General features: G+C 41.7%; 1 protein-coding gene across 1 annotated transcript in view; it reads left to right on the plus strand.

Moving 5' to 3' along the window:
* The first annotated feature begins 263 nt into the window (after positions 1-263).
* The window catches only part of WRN (WRN RecQ like helicase), a 47,670-nt gene continuing 35,460 nt past the window's right edge, over positions 264-12,473 (plus strand). The window contains 7 exon segments of the mRNA XM_074823442.1: positions 264-415; positions 1,415-1,669; positions 2,329-2,437; positions 4,348-4,463; positions 5,398-5,543; positions 8,333-8,481; positions 10,745-10,894. Of these exon segments, the coding sequence (XP_074679543.1) occupies positions 2,351-2,437; positions 4,348-4,463; positions 5,398-5,543; positions 8,333-8,481; positions 10,745-10,894 (648 nt within the window). The 5' untranslated portion in view covers positions 264-415; positions 1,415-1,669; positions 2,329-2,350.

Consider the following 12,473-nt stretch of genomic DNA (forward strand, 5'->3'; position numbering starts at 1 on the left):
CCCCGCCCCGCCGGCCCGGCCCGGCCCCGCCCGGCCGAGGACGGCGGCGGCGGCGGCGGCGGCGGCGGCGGCGGCAGCGCGGTGGGCACCGTCGGCTCGCCGGAGGGTGCACGGCCCGCCCGGGCCCGGGACTACATTGCCCACAATGCCCCGCGGCCGCCGGGCCACCGCCCCACTGCGCATGCGCGTCACCTCGGGTAACCTCCCGCCGCCGCTACTCGGGGAGACGGCGGGAGGGAGCCGGCCGTCTCGGTGACGTATTAATTGTGCGACGCCTCGTGACGCTGAAGGTGTGAGCCGCCGGTGTTCTGGAGCTTGGTGTTCGCCGAGCCGAGGTTGTGCTGGGCCAGCCCCGGACCGGCGGTCCCTGGGGGGCGGCTGAGGGCTCCCAGCCGCCGCCTGTACCCGCCGCACGGTGGGGCCCGGGAGGAGGCCGGAGCGCCGGCGTGGGGGTGGAACGGGCGGAGGTGGACGGCGTCTCGCTGCCGGTCCCGGCCTCCTGCGGGCACCTCCCGCGCCCTTGGGATGCCGGGGCATTCCTGCCCTGCGGTACCGGGAGGCGGGGGTGAAGGCGGGGTAGCTTCCCGGGGTGAAGCTGCCCCCCGTGAGGGGGTTCCTGCTGGGGGAGTGGGCTGGGGGTGCTCACTTCTGCTCAGAGGTGAGGGGCGATGAGGCTGCCTTTTTCCCATGAAGAAGTGAGGCGTTTTGTCGCCTGTGTGAAGACTTTGCTGCGGCTCTGTGTCTGCTGCCGGTTGTCCCGAAGGGACCCGTGTTAGCTTGGAGCAGGTCTTGTCGTTGGTTGGCAGCTGCCCATGCAATGCTTAGTGCTCACGAGTTCAGGTTCTTGCTTTAACGCTGGAAAGGTGGGTGATGACCCCGTGAGCACCTCGTGTGGTGTAGTTACCAAAGGCACTCTTCAACTCTGTTTTTTGGAAAATGTGTTGCTAGAGCTGTGGGGTGGGTGCTACAGGGTGTCCTTTTATTGTTTCTCACCTCTCTGCTGCTTTCTTTTGTTTGCAGCAACTGCAGCTCCCAGGAACAGAGCGGCTTTACTTAAGCCATCTTCCTAGTGGCTATTTTGTGACCGTTTTAGTATTCAAATACTTTTTGAAGTTGTCTTTAAGGTGGTGGTTTGTTATGCTACTGCATAAGTGGACAGATAACCAAGGGAGAAATTCTGCCTAGTCTAGATAGTCAATCAAAAGGTGTTTTTGAATACTGAAGAACTGAAACAGCGCTATTTGCCTAGGATTTGTACTTCCTAGTTGGTGAGGAAGTGTAACTGAAAAGCATGTTCTTACTAAGACAGCAGTGGCCTGATTTTGTTGTTAAAGTGTATTGAGGACCTGGGGACTAGTGGGAAGAAGCAGGATAAGAAACTTCTCCTATGTGAACTGTTTTGCTCCATCTCCAGGAGGATTTCTAAATCACATTAGAAGCAGTCCAGGGAGAAGCTGGAACACTTTCTCCAGTCATCGTTTGCTTACAACTAGAAAATTCTGCTCCACTTCCCTGAAAGAAAACGCCAGTCATCAGGGCTGAAAATCTGCTGTTTTGGACAGTGTGTCTTCCTAACTTAAATCTCTTCTAACTTCTCTGTGGAATGCGTTCCCATTCCAGGGGATGCACCCTCCTTCCTGATGTCCTGGAAATAGGCTGCCTCTGCTTGGTGAGCTCATTTTGTTTGAATCCAGGGCTGGTAAATTCATAAGTAACAACAGCCAGTCTGCACCAGAAAGCGTAGCAGCATGTGCCTAATTTGGCTTTAGTGTGCCCTAGAAATTTGGCATGTTTTTTCTTATCTTGGTTGTGGGCTCACAGCCCTGAGGCCCTGTGCAGGCCTTGGGGCAATGTTTGTGAGTCTAGTAGTTCTTGGTTTTAATTTTTCTGACTGCATTTGTCAGTAAATGCAGCTGACTGCTTTTAAGATAGGTGGCTGGTTCCTATGCTGTTATCTAAAACACCAGATAAATTTGTCTAATTAATGAGGGCTGTGTTGCCTAGAGATGGCAGTAGGTATACTCGTCTGTTCTGAGTCACTGATCTCCATAAAAACTAGACTGAACTTTTTTTCCCAGAAGGACTTCAAGAGGTTTTCCTATATGTTTTTTTCTTGGTTTTCTTACTGAGATGTAAACAAGAATATAATGCCTAAAGCTTTTCCGCCGCTTAATGCGGGCAACTCTGTAAATATTGGTTCTTGTGCACAAAGCATTTTAAATTCAAGGTAGTGATCTTTCTTAACCTTCTTCTGGCCTGATGGTAACAGCTTGTACAAATTATTGACTATTCTTGGGTTTTGTTCTTTTTTTAATTGAAATGTAACAGAAATGTGCGGAAAACGAACAAAATGGATGTGCTAACTACTAGTCTGCAGAATAAATATCCACAGTGGATGCTTACACAAAACCAAGAGGGAGCTTTGGGTGATGAAAAGGTATGTCATTGCATGGGAGAATTTTAGTTGGTTGCAAGCTGCATAATTAAACAATATTGGACCACATGTTTTGAGTTAGACCTGTGCCTCTGATATTTGTGAATATTTACTGCTGTTTTGTCCTATGAACTGTAATTAAGTTTAGGTACTCTCGTGTTCTTTCTGGTTGGATTAGCTTGTTGAAGTATTTTTTTTTTTTTTAATTAAAATATCATGCATCGACCAAAGGCTGTTGCTGTTACCTCTGTAGAAATTTCTTCCAGATAATCTTGAATGTTGGTGACAAAAGCACCGAAGTAGAAGGGAGCTTTTGGTGCTTTGTTCACCCAGTATTGTGAACATTTTCATCTATGTAATTTGAGAGCTTGAGTTGTAGCCTGACAGGGGAATTTGTTCTGGTAAGGCCCTCCACCTTTCTGTGTTTGCATGTATTCAGTATTTCAGAAAGTTTTGCAACTCAGAGGTATCAGAAGAATTAATTGATCATCAAGATTATGTCAATTTCTGGTGTTCCAAAAATGTTAATGTGTCTTTGGATGGTTTTTTGAATATCTGAGCAATTTTAGTATAAAATTTCCTGCTAGAAGGGACCTCCGTCCATAACATCTGAAACTGCTTTAACAATTACAAAACTAATTAATGAGAGAAAAGCAGACAATCCAGTTCAGCAATTTTCTTTCTATAAAGTAGGAGTAAAGAATTAGTAGCATGGATTAAAAAAAAATGTCAGTTAAAACCAACATGACTTATATTTGCTGTGGTACAGCCTGTGTACTGCAGCACCCTGCCTCAACAAGCTCTTTGAGGAGGGTTTTGATTAAACTTTCACCATCAACCGGCGGAAATGTGGTGGTGTGCAAGCATAAAGTAAGCAGTATTTTTGTTTCAGAATCTCCCCCTTCCAGGCAACCTATTTCTGAAATGGTATTAAAACCTGGTTTTTGTATTGTGGCCTCTTTAGACTGACAAGATTGTTTTGTTTTTCAAGTGTGTGATACTTAACCCTATTTGCAATTACCAGCATTGTAGCTTGCTTGCATATTTTTAACCAAACTGAAGGTTTTTCAGGCAGGGTGATGTAACTTGCAGTTCAAGTAAATTTATCAGTCAATAACTTTCAGTAAATATGCTTTTGAAAAGGGGAAAAAAATGCTAACTAGTGTTACATTTCACCTTACCTTGTGTGCTTAAAACTTCAATTTGTAAACCAGTATTCATCAGCTGATGGAGGGTATTGGTCCTTTTAAATATTGCACATAGCTTTGAATCAATGGAGTTTACTTAGACCTTTGAAGTTGTTCACACATCATATCTGGCAGGGTTAAGTGAAGTAGACTGGCTGAAATGTGGGATGAAGGAAATGGGGAAACAGCTGTTTCAGTACAGCTGTATGCAGTAGAGATACATCAGAGGGTTTTAGCCTGACCAGATTTGAATGACTTGAGAAATGATTCAACAAATTACTGTCCATTTTTTAATATCTTTTCTCCTCAAATTTGAGGCATGCAAGTGTGGTACAGCATTTGAAGTTGAGAGGCTTTTGACACTCAAAAATGGATGTTTTCCCTCGCCTTGTTCTTGGAAAGCTACTGCATCTCTTTGGCGGGAAGTCTCCAACTAAATTAAATTGAGCTGAAAACTCAGCCTCCATGATTTCAGCGTTCGGAGCGTTCAGAGTTAAACAAAGAAACTGGGGCATGAACCAGAATGTTTTTATTAAGGAGGGGGTGTCACGCTATTAGTTGACAGTGACACAGGCCCTGTGTGTGGAGCGCAGTTCTGCTGCAAGGTTTCAGTAACCACCGGTGCCAGCCTTGCTGGGGTACAGCTTTGAAGTCTCATGCAGCATTTGCAGTGCTGATGTGTCTCTGTGGCTGGTAACAGCGCTTCTTCCAAATGTTGTTCGACAGAAGTCCACTGTTCAGAGGAGCGTTTTGGAAGATGGGCTGCCATTCCTAGAGTTCTGCGGCTCTGTTGTTTACAGCTACGAAGCCAGTGACTGTTCCCTTATCTCAGAAGATATCAGGTAATAGCCCTTACTCTTTTTTTTTTTTTTCTTTTTGAAAAGGACTTGGCTCTTCTCTCTGTCTCTTTCTGGCTGATTGTGCATTTGGTGTGTCCAGAGGTCAACAGTTCAGCCAGAGAAAACATCTGGTCACGTTTGCTGTCTTGTTATGCATGGCAAATGTGTTATACTGGTTGCAAGCACAAACTGAACCTATTTCTCATGATGGTGAATTATCCCTGTGAGAGAGATCCTTGGTTTGTCTACAGTGTGTGGTGGTTTAAAAACACCTCTTTGTGCTATGCAGTTAATAGTTTCCCATTTGGTCTTTTTATGGGAGATGCCATCGCTGAACCTTGCAGTCACTTTAAGCAGAAGCAGTAAAGGCTTGAATGCAAGTCCTTTGCCTTTTGCGGTATGAGTAATTCCATGAACTTCAGTGACTTCATGGGGAAGTATGAGCTGTAAGAAATCAAGCATATGTGTTAGTTCATAACTGGAGACTGTATATTGGAAGAAAAGGTAGTAAATTCATTATGCAAATAGATTATTTTTTTTACCCCTTTTTTGCATAGCACAGCTCATATTACTGGGGAAAGAAAATCTGTACAAAACTTCCGGTGCAGTGGGGTAGATAAAGAACAAACTTTCAAGGGAATATAAACTATCCCATCACCTTTTGTACCTGACTATTCCCTGAGGCTTGCTATCCTACTGCTTGCATTCAGTAAGACCTGCTAAGGTTTGAAGGGTTTCTTGTAGCTTTTGGAACCAGCAGGAATTTCACCTCCTTACGGTCTTGATTTTAAAATGTTTTTTGTGTCTTGTACGTGTGAAAGGAAACGTGCACTGGCTGAGATTCTCTTAATCATCTTTATGTAAGATGACTTAAGCCTGATATTTTAAATACTGGTAGAAGAACAGTTAAATGTGAAGAATATGCATTTCTTTTCAGGCAGAGTTTATCAGATGGGGCTGCCATTGGATTTGATATGGAATGGCCACCATCATATACTAAAGGGAAAATGGCAAAAATAGCTGTAATCCAGATATGTGTAACTGAGGAGAAATGTTACTTGTTTCATATCTCTTCAATGGCAGGTACTGTACTTTCTCCCTTCTTATTAAGGAATGAGTTGCCCTCTGTTTCTTGTGATTAAGTTTGAACTTAACCCTTGATCAATAGTTGATATTTCATACTATGTTGGATAGTAGAAATCTGTTTTTCTCCCCTTTCCCACCTCTAATAAATGCATTTCTTCTTTGAGTATTGCCTATACATATCAAGGGGATCTTAGCCTAAGTCTTGCCATGTGTGCTGACATACAGCGTTTTGCATTCTGAACAGAGCAAAAGAATCTTGAGGATTATTTTTCTCTCTGACAAAGAATATTTTAATTCAGTTTTAAAAATTTAATTCCCTGCTCATATAATGAGCTTTCTGTTTAGCACCAAAATAAACAACAGACCTAAATTTAGCAGGCTGTGTTTCTTTTTAATTTGGCTTCAATAACAAAAACCCTCAAAAATGGTGGTCGTTGTGCTGTTCATTCCTAATACCTGCATTTTGGGACACTGGTTTTCAGGAAGAATACTGGATACCTGGTGTGAAGCAGCTATGGGGAGAGAAGGGGGTGTACTCAGCAGAGTCTGAATTCATTATGGATGTGAATAAAAGCTTCCAAATAGGAATGAGGGAAGGAGGCTGCAATTTTATAACCTTTGGTTTGAATGTTAGATTGAAACTATGCCTGTGAGATGTCTCTGATTTCCCTGGGGTATGCATGCTGAGGTATAATAGCGATAATTTTAATGTTGGTGTTCAATCCTTTGTCATTTATAGCAAATGGGGTGGAAAATTTAATTGCTGGCGGCTATTCAATCTGGGAGGCAGAAAGGTACAAGTGCACAAAAGAAAAAGATTTGAGGAAAGGAAGCTAAGGGAAGAAGAGGCATAAAGAGCTGAAATGCTTTTGATTCTGAAAGTGAAGATGTTTGTATGTTGACGCTGAGTACAGTTGCATGTGGGCTACTGTGTGTTACAGCAGATGATGATGTTTCCTCCTGAATAATTTTCTAAAATTTCTGTTCTTGCCAATGGGAGATGCATTTTGAACTGAGATGTCAACCTTTTTACAGGGACCACAGCCAATTTCTGCTTATTATGCAGAATACATTTGATCTACAGAAATGCAGATGTTGGCAGAATTAGTTAGGTGCATAAGATCTAGCTTTTTTTTGTGACAAAGAAATAATGCTCCTTTCTGAAGGAGGAAGAGTGGAGAGTTCTTGGACTTTGTATGAAGGACCAAAATTACATGTAGTTATTGGGAAGATTCTTGATAATTTTCCATTTCTTCCTTTTTTTTTTTCCTTGTAGACTTCTAAGAAAATGTGGCCTGTTTCTCAGATTGTAGCCTCTGTATAGTCTTGAACTCAGATTTTTTTTTTTAGTTCGTACGGTTACTTTTCTAGAAATGAGGTGGTGGAAATGGAGCACAAGTACTCTACTGGGAAGGTCCCATCCTTGAAGGTTTTCTTGATGATATTCTTAAGTGAAAATCACTTGTTCAGTAAATCAGCTACATGTTGCAGGCTTTTATTCAGCTCGCCTATATTTATCTCCTCTGCAGACAATTCTCCATATTGTGTTATGGCTGAGGTACTTTGGCAATGTTGTACTTTGTCTCCATCTTACAGCACCAGGCTACTACAATTCTGTGAATTTTTAACAGTAGTTTTCTAATGCTTCGAATTGGACCCGCAACTTCACAGTCCACAACACAGCTGGTAGTGGCTGTAGTTGCAAAAGTGCCTGTATAATGTGTAGCCATAAAAGTGTGGAGATAGTTGTGTAAAAATAAAATCAGTGATGCAAAGTGCTTATTGAAGTATATACCTGTTACAGTAGTGAAAACATGAAATTTTTCAGAACCAAGGCAGATAAGAAGTTCTATGTGTTTGTAGGTGCTAGAATTATACTTGAGGCTAATTTAGGGTGTCCAGCTGTGGGTTCCTGAAGGTATGTATTTAAATAAGATGCTCTGAATTTTAAATGTAAACACACCGGGGAGAAAAAGGCTGCTTTTGTTCAAGTATAAAGTGTGTGTGGCTGTTCCCTTCTGTAGAAAACCAGATAATGAAAGCTGCATGCTTTTATTCAGTCCTGTAAACTTGAAAATATCTTTTGATCCAGGATTGCTGTGCCATCAGTTTGGGATAAATCAAAATATAATACTTAGCATCTGTGTATATCCTTGAATATTTTTTCTTACTTACAAGACTGACTTGTCTGGGCTTGGTGGAAGATCTGGTTGGCAAATTCTGTTTTCCAGATGCTATTGTTGGATAAGCCTGGTGTGTGTTAGCACCGAGTATGCCTCCACAGAATCGGTTTTCCTGGTGATTTCCCATGTGTACAGTTTAAACTGTTTCCCGGGAATGTGAAATAGCAAAAACTGGGAAGGAATAATGTGACAAATAGTGAAATAATGCTGCATTTGGTTTCATGAGTGCCCAATTCTGAGAATTAAAAAACATTTTTCAGTTAGAAGTTGGCGGCTTCTTACGTGATTTTAATGATCAGTAAGACAAATGAAATAAGGCTGTTGAATTTTTTTTTACTTGAATTGTTTTCAGATACAGAGTAAATTCGTGTATTTCAAGTATTTAATTCCTGTTTGTCTAGAGATGATACATTACAATCTATTGGTGTTTCCAATTGTCCCAGATTATTAACAGTCACATAAACAGAGCAACTTTGGGGGACTTTTCCTCTAAAAGCACAGGGTTTTGCCAATGGCCTTTGTGCTGGGGTTTTGTAATTTCTATTAGGCTTTCTGGCATCTTCCAGTATTTAGTTTCTCATGTTTGGGCTTAATCTATTTTAGGTTTTCCCAAGGGACTCAAAAGACTGCTTGAAGATGAAACAATTAAAAAGGTTGGCGTAGGAATTGAGGGAGATCAATGGAAGCTGATGAGTGACTTTGAAATCAAACTGAAGAGCTTTGTGGAGCTGGCTGACGTTGCTAATGAGAAAGTAAAACTTAAAACCTTTTTGTTGTGGGAGGGAATCTTGTTATTCTGCTATGCGAAAGGAGGCTTCCTTGTCTTCATAGGAGTTCAATTCTGATAGCAAACATTCTGTATTGTAACTTATTTTTAAAAATATGTTCAGAAAGAACTCTCAAAGTCTGCAGAATAAGTACTGGTTTTCAGTGAGCCAGTTCTTAATGAACATTTGTCCCCTTTCAGGTCTGTTTGCCTTTTGCATTTACAAGGTATGGCTTTTTAATTCAGCCACAGATGCATTTACTTTACTTCTTGATGATGAAAATTCCCAAATTGTGTTGTCAGAGTTCTGCTGGCGATGGTGTACTTGTTCCAGCAACGGCTGAAGCTTTTGAAATAAGGTGCAAGAAATGCTGTGGAGGCAGTGAAGGACTGATGCCTGTTTGAAGGGAGGTAGCCTTGCTACCATGGCTTGCTTAGTGCTGGAAGGAAGCATCAAGGTCTTCCCTGAAGTCTTTCATGCGGAGGTGTTTCCACATGATCTTGAGCCATAGAAATATCTCTGTTTCCATGACTGAAGTTGGTGTTGCCTCTGCTGTCATGTGGGTGCTGTTGCCAGCACCTGATGACCCACTGTTTAGAAGTGGTATTGCATTTGGCACACCCTGAATTTCAGTTTAGTTGGATTTTGGTTAGATATCACTTGATATAAGGAGATATGTGCTGTCTTATTAGGGAAGAGAGCAAAAGGTTCATTACCTTCCAAATCATCCTGCCACTCTTTTTTTGTGCCATGTCCCTTAAAGCTTTTCTGTCTTTGTATATGCAAGGCTTTTCCTTACCTGTACTCAGTCTGTCCATGCACTTCTCTTTCCTTCTGTGCATTTTTTTGTTTGTTTGGTAGGATAATAGGAACAATTGTAGTTTCCTGGTGGAGGACAGAGATTTATGCCCAGATATAATACTACTTACACCTTTTTCTGTTCTGTGCTTTATGTACCCTGCATAATTAAATCACAGTGGAGGAGATGGGAGCATGATATATCATCAGCATTTGGGGCAGTGCTCTCCATATGAGCCACCCTGAAGTTTCAGTTCCTAGTAGGTTGGAAGTTGTACAAATTAAACTGTTTTGCTTAAGCAATAGAAGGAGCTATTTCTTCTAAGGGTTAGAGTTTCCTCAGTTCACCCCCCCCCCCTTTTTTTTTAATCCCAGCATCCGACTCCAGGATAATTTGTTATGAAGATGAGCAATGTGATCTCTGATAGCAGCTTTAAAGTCTTCTGCTAAAGAGAAAACCAAAAATAAACTTAAAAGTGAAGCTTGAGAGAACAAAGAATAGGGTTACATATAATGGCACAATGCAGGGGGGAGGTCTGGGGGAACCTAAAATGAACAGTGGGTAGAGTTTTTTTTATACCGGATTTAAGAAGATGAGCTGATAATGCTGCACTACTGCTGTTAGGCTTGTCAGTTCTGCGTGTTTTGCAAGTGCTTGCAAGTTGGAATAGCAGAAGGCTGTGCCTCTGAGTCCTGAATCCATGGGGTCTGAAGGAAAGTTTCCCAAACTGGCCATTAAGACAATAGCATGTAGCAACTGTGATTGACGAATACAATTATAAAAACAATTGAAAACAGCAGTGTGGTAGGGTGGCTTCTAAAGACTTATTATGAACTGCTTCCCAGCACACTGAACGAACAGTGGTTAGCATAGTCTGTAACTGCGCTCTCTTGCTTGTGCGTGGTTTCAGACTTGCAAAAGATGACAAAAAACTTACAGGCAGAATTTAATATTCCTGTATTTGTACTAAGTAAATTCCTCGTGTTTGACATCAAGAGCCTCTAATTAGAAAGACAAATAATAGGAAAAATCCTGGAGGAGAGAAGGTTGCTGTTTAAGCCTCAGCTTTGATTTTTATCAACCCAGACACTACACTGTACAGATATTTCCTATTTTTGGTAATATGGCAATACCACCTCGCATTGTGTGAACTCATCTGGCCCTAATGCCATCTTTCCAGCTTGACAATGGAGGGTTCTCCTCTAACAATGCAGTTTCAAGGCAGGGAAGTACAACTTTTGAATGGCCATGCTACCTTTTAATGTGATGAGAGCGGAATTAGGCCAGACAAACAGTCACTGCTTTGAGAAACTAATTTGTTCTGACTAACCCAGAGTTCTTTGCTTCTAACAAGGGATTAAGTACACTTTGCCACTTCTAGGAATACATTCTGCTAGGTCTAGTTGCTTTCCCCTTTAAACAAGTCCTCTTTTTTTTTTCTTTCCCCAGCTCAAGTGTAAGGAAATATGGAGTCTGAATGGTCTGGTGAAACACCTTTTTGGCAAGCAGCTTTTGAAGGATAAATCCGTCCGCTGTAGTAACTGGGAAGAGTTTCCACTCAATGAGGACCAAAAATTGTATGCAGCCACAGATGCTTATGTACGTACAAGAATTCCACCCATATTCATAAATTCCTTCTCTCATGTGCTGTTGGCTGCTGGTTTTAATGCCTTTCTGCTACAGAACATAATGAATGTAGGAAGACTCTGAGCTCCACTGTGGATATGGAATGCTTAAAGGTGGAAGTGCCACCGAGTAGGTTTCTGTCCAATTCCTTGTCTGTCTTAAATTTTTTTAAACTTCATTGTTCATCTAGAGCTTCATAATGTCTTCTCTGTTGTTGAAGATAGTACTGCTTGTACCTGACTCTGTAATGTGTGTTGTTGGTGAGGTCACTTGAAGAGGATATTGTGGTGAACATTTCACATAGAAAATTGAATGTAGATGGGAGAAGGCAACATACCTTTCCACAGCAACCTTGAGCCTCCCATGAGTTCCTTACCTCTTAATATTTCATGGTGTTGCAAGATTTGCCTTTTTATTGAAGTCTACTCATGAAGCAGAGCTCCTGGAAGTTCTGCAATCCAGATGTGCCAAGTCTGCCTGAGGAGTATCTGTGTATTTGGACTCACTTCAAGTTGTCACCTCAGGGAAGTGAGTTTTGATGGAGCAATCAGGTGAATTTTATATCTGTATGGAGTAAACCCAGATCGTTGCAGCGTGACTATCCCGTGTAGGTGTAACATGGCTGTTGTGTATTGAAGTACAGTAATCGCTTACAGAAGTGAAGTGGGTAATTATTTTTTTCTTCCCTTTTCTGCAGGTATTAACTGTAGCTTGTTAGCACTTCTGGATGTGTTTTCTAATGGTATTTTGGTCATCTTTCTTGAGCTGCTTAAGAACCAAAACCCTTCTAAATATAATATGAGAGAGAAAATTAATAAGCAACTTTGAAGAAAGACAACCTCCAGTGGCTAATACAGCAGAACCAGTATGGATTACCAGGAAGAGTAATTTAGTTGCATATGAGTTTTTGTAGCTCTGTAGAAGTCTCTGCTTTTTCACCATTTTGAAAAGAGTGTAGTTTTCCTACACTTCTGTGAAGGGTTTCACCAATATGCTGCTGGGTACTGCCTGCTTCCTGGGAGAAAAGTGATCTTTATGGTAGCAAAACAAAATCCCCTCAGGCTTTTATTTCTGTGATAAAGCTAGATAGAGGAAGGGAAGTCAGGCAGTGGTTTCTGTTTTCTGACTCAGGCAACAATGCATATTTTCTAGTTTAGGTAAATGTTAAACTCTGGAGGGTTTAGCACCTGTTAAGACCCAAACCAATAAGGACAGGAGCTCTGTTTTTGGTGCCTGGTGCAGCTGCTGTAGCCAGCTTTTTCCAGGCAATGCCTGTTTCTTGCTATGTTCTGTTCACCTGGCCTGCCTTTTGGACTCTCACAGGAAAGCATGAGGGACTAACTTGTTTCTTTCTGCTTCCTCTTTAAGATGTTTTGATTAACATGTGTGGCCTAATTAGCACATTCCTAGCTTTAGGCTGAATTTTCCTGTTAGAACTTATTATTCATATCAAGGGAAATATTAAGCACACAGAATCTATATTAGTAGGTTCATAGCTATTCTCTTGGAGCACTACATAAAATCTGAATGAGGTGGAGCAGATGGTGAGACT

Source organism: Strix aluco, chromosome 4 (assembly GCF_031877795.1).
Source record: "Strix aluco isolate bStrAlu1 chromosome 4, bStrAlu1.hap1, whole genome shotgun sequence".
NCBI classification, from domain to species: Eukaryota; Metazoa; Chordata; class Aves; order Strigiformes; family Strigidae; genus Strix; species Strix aluco.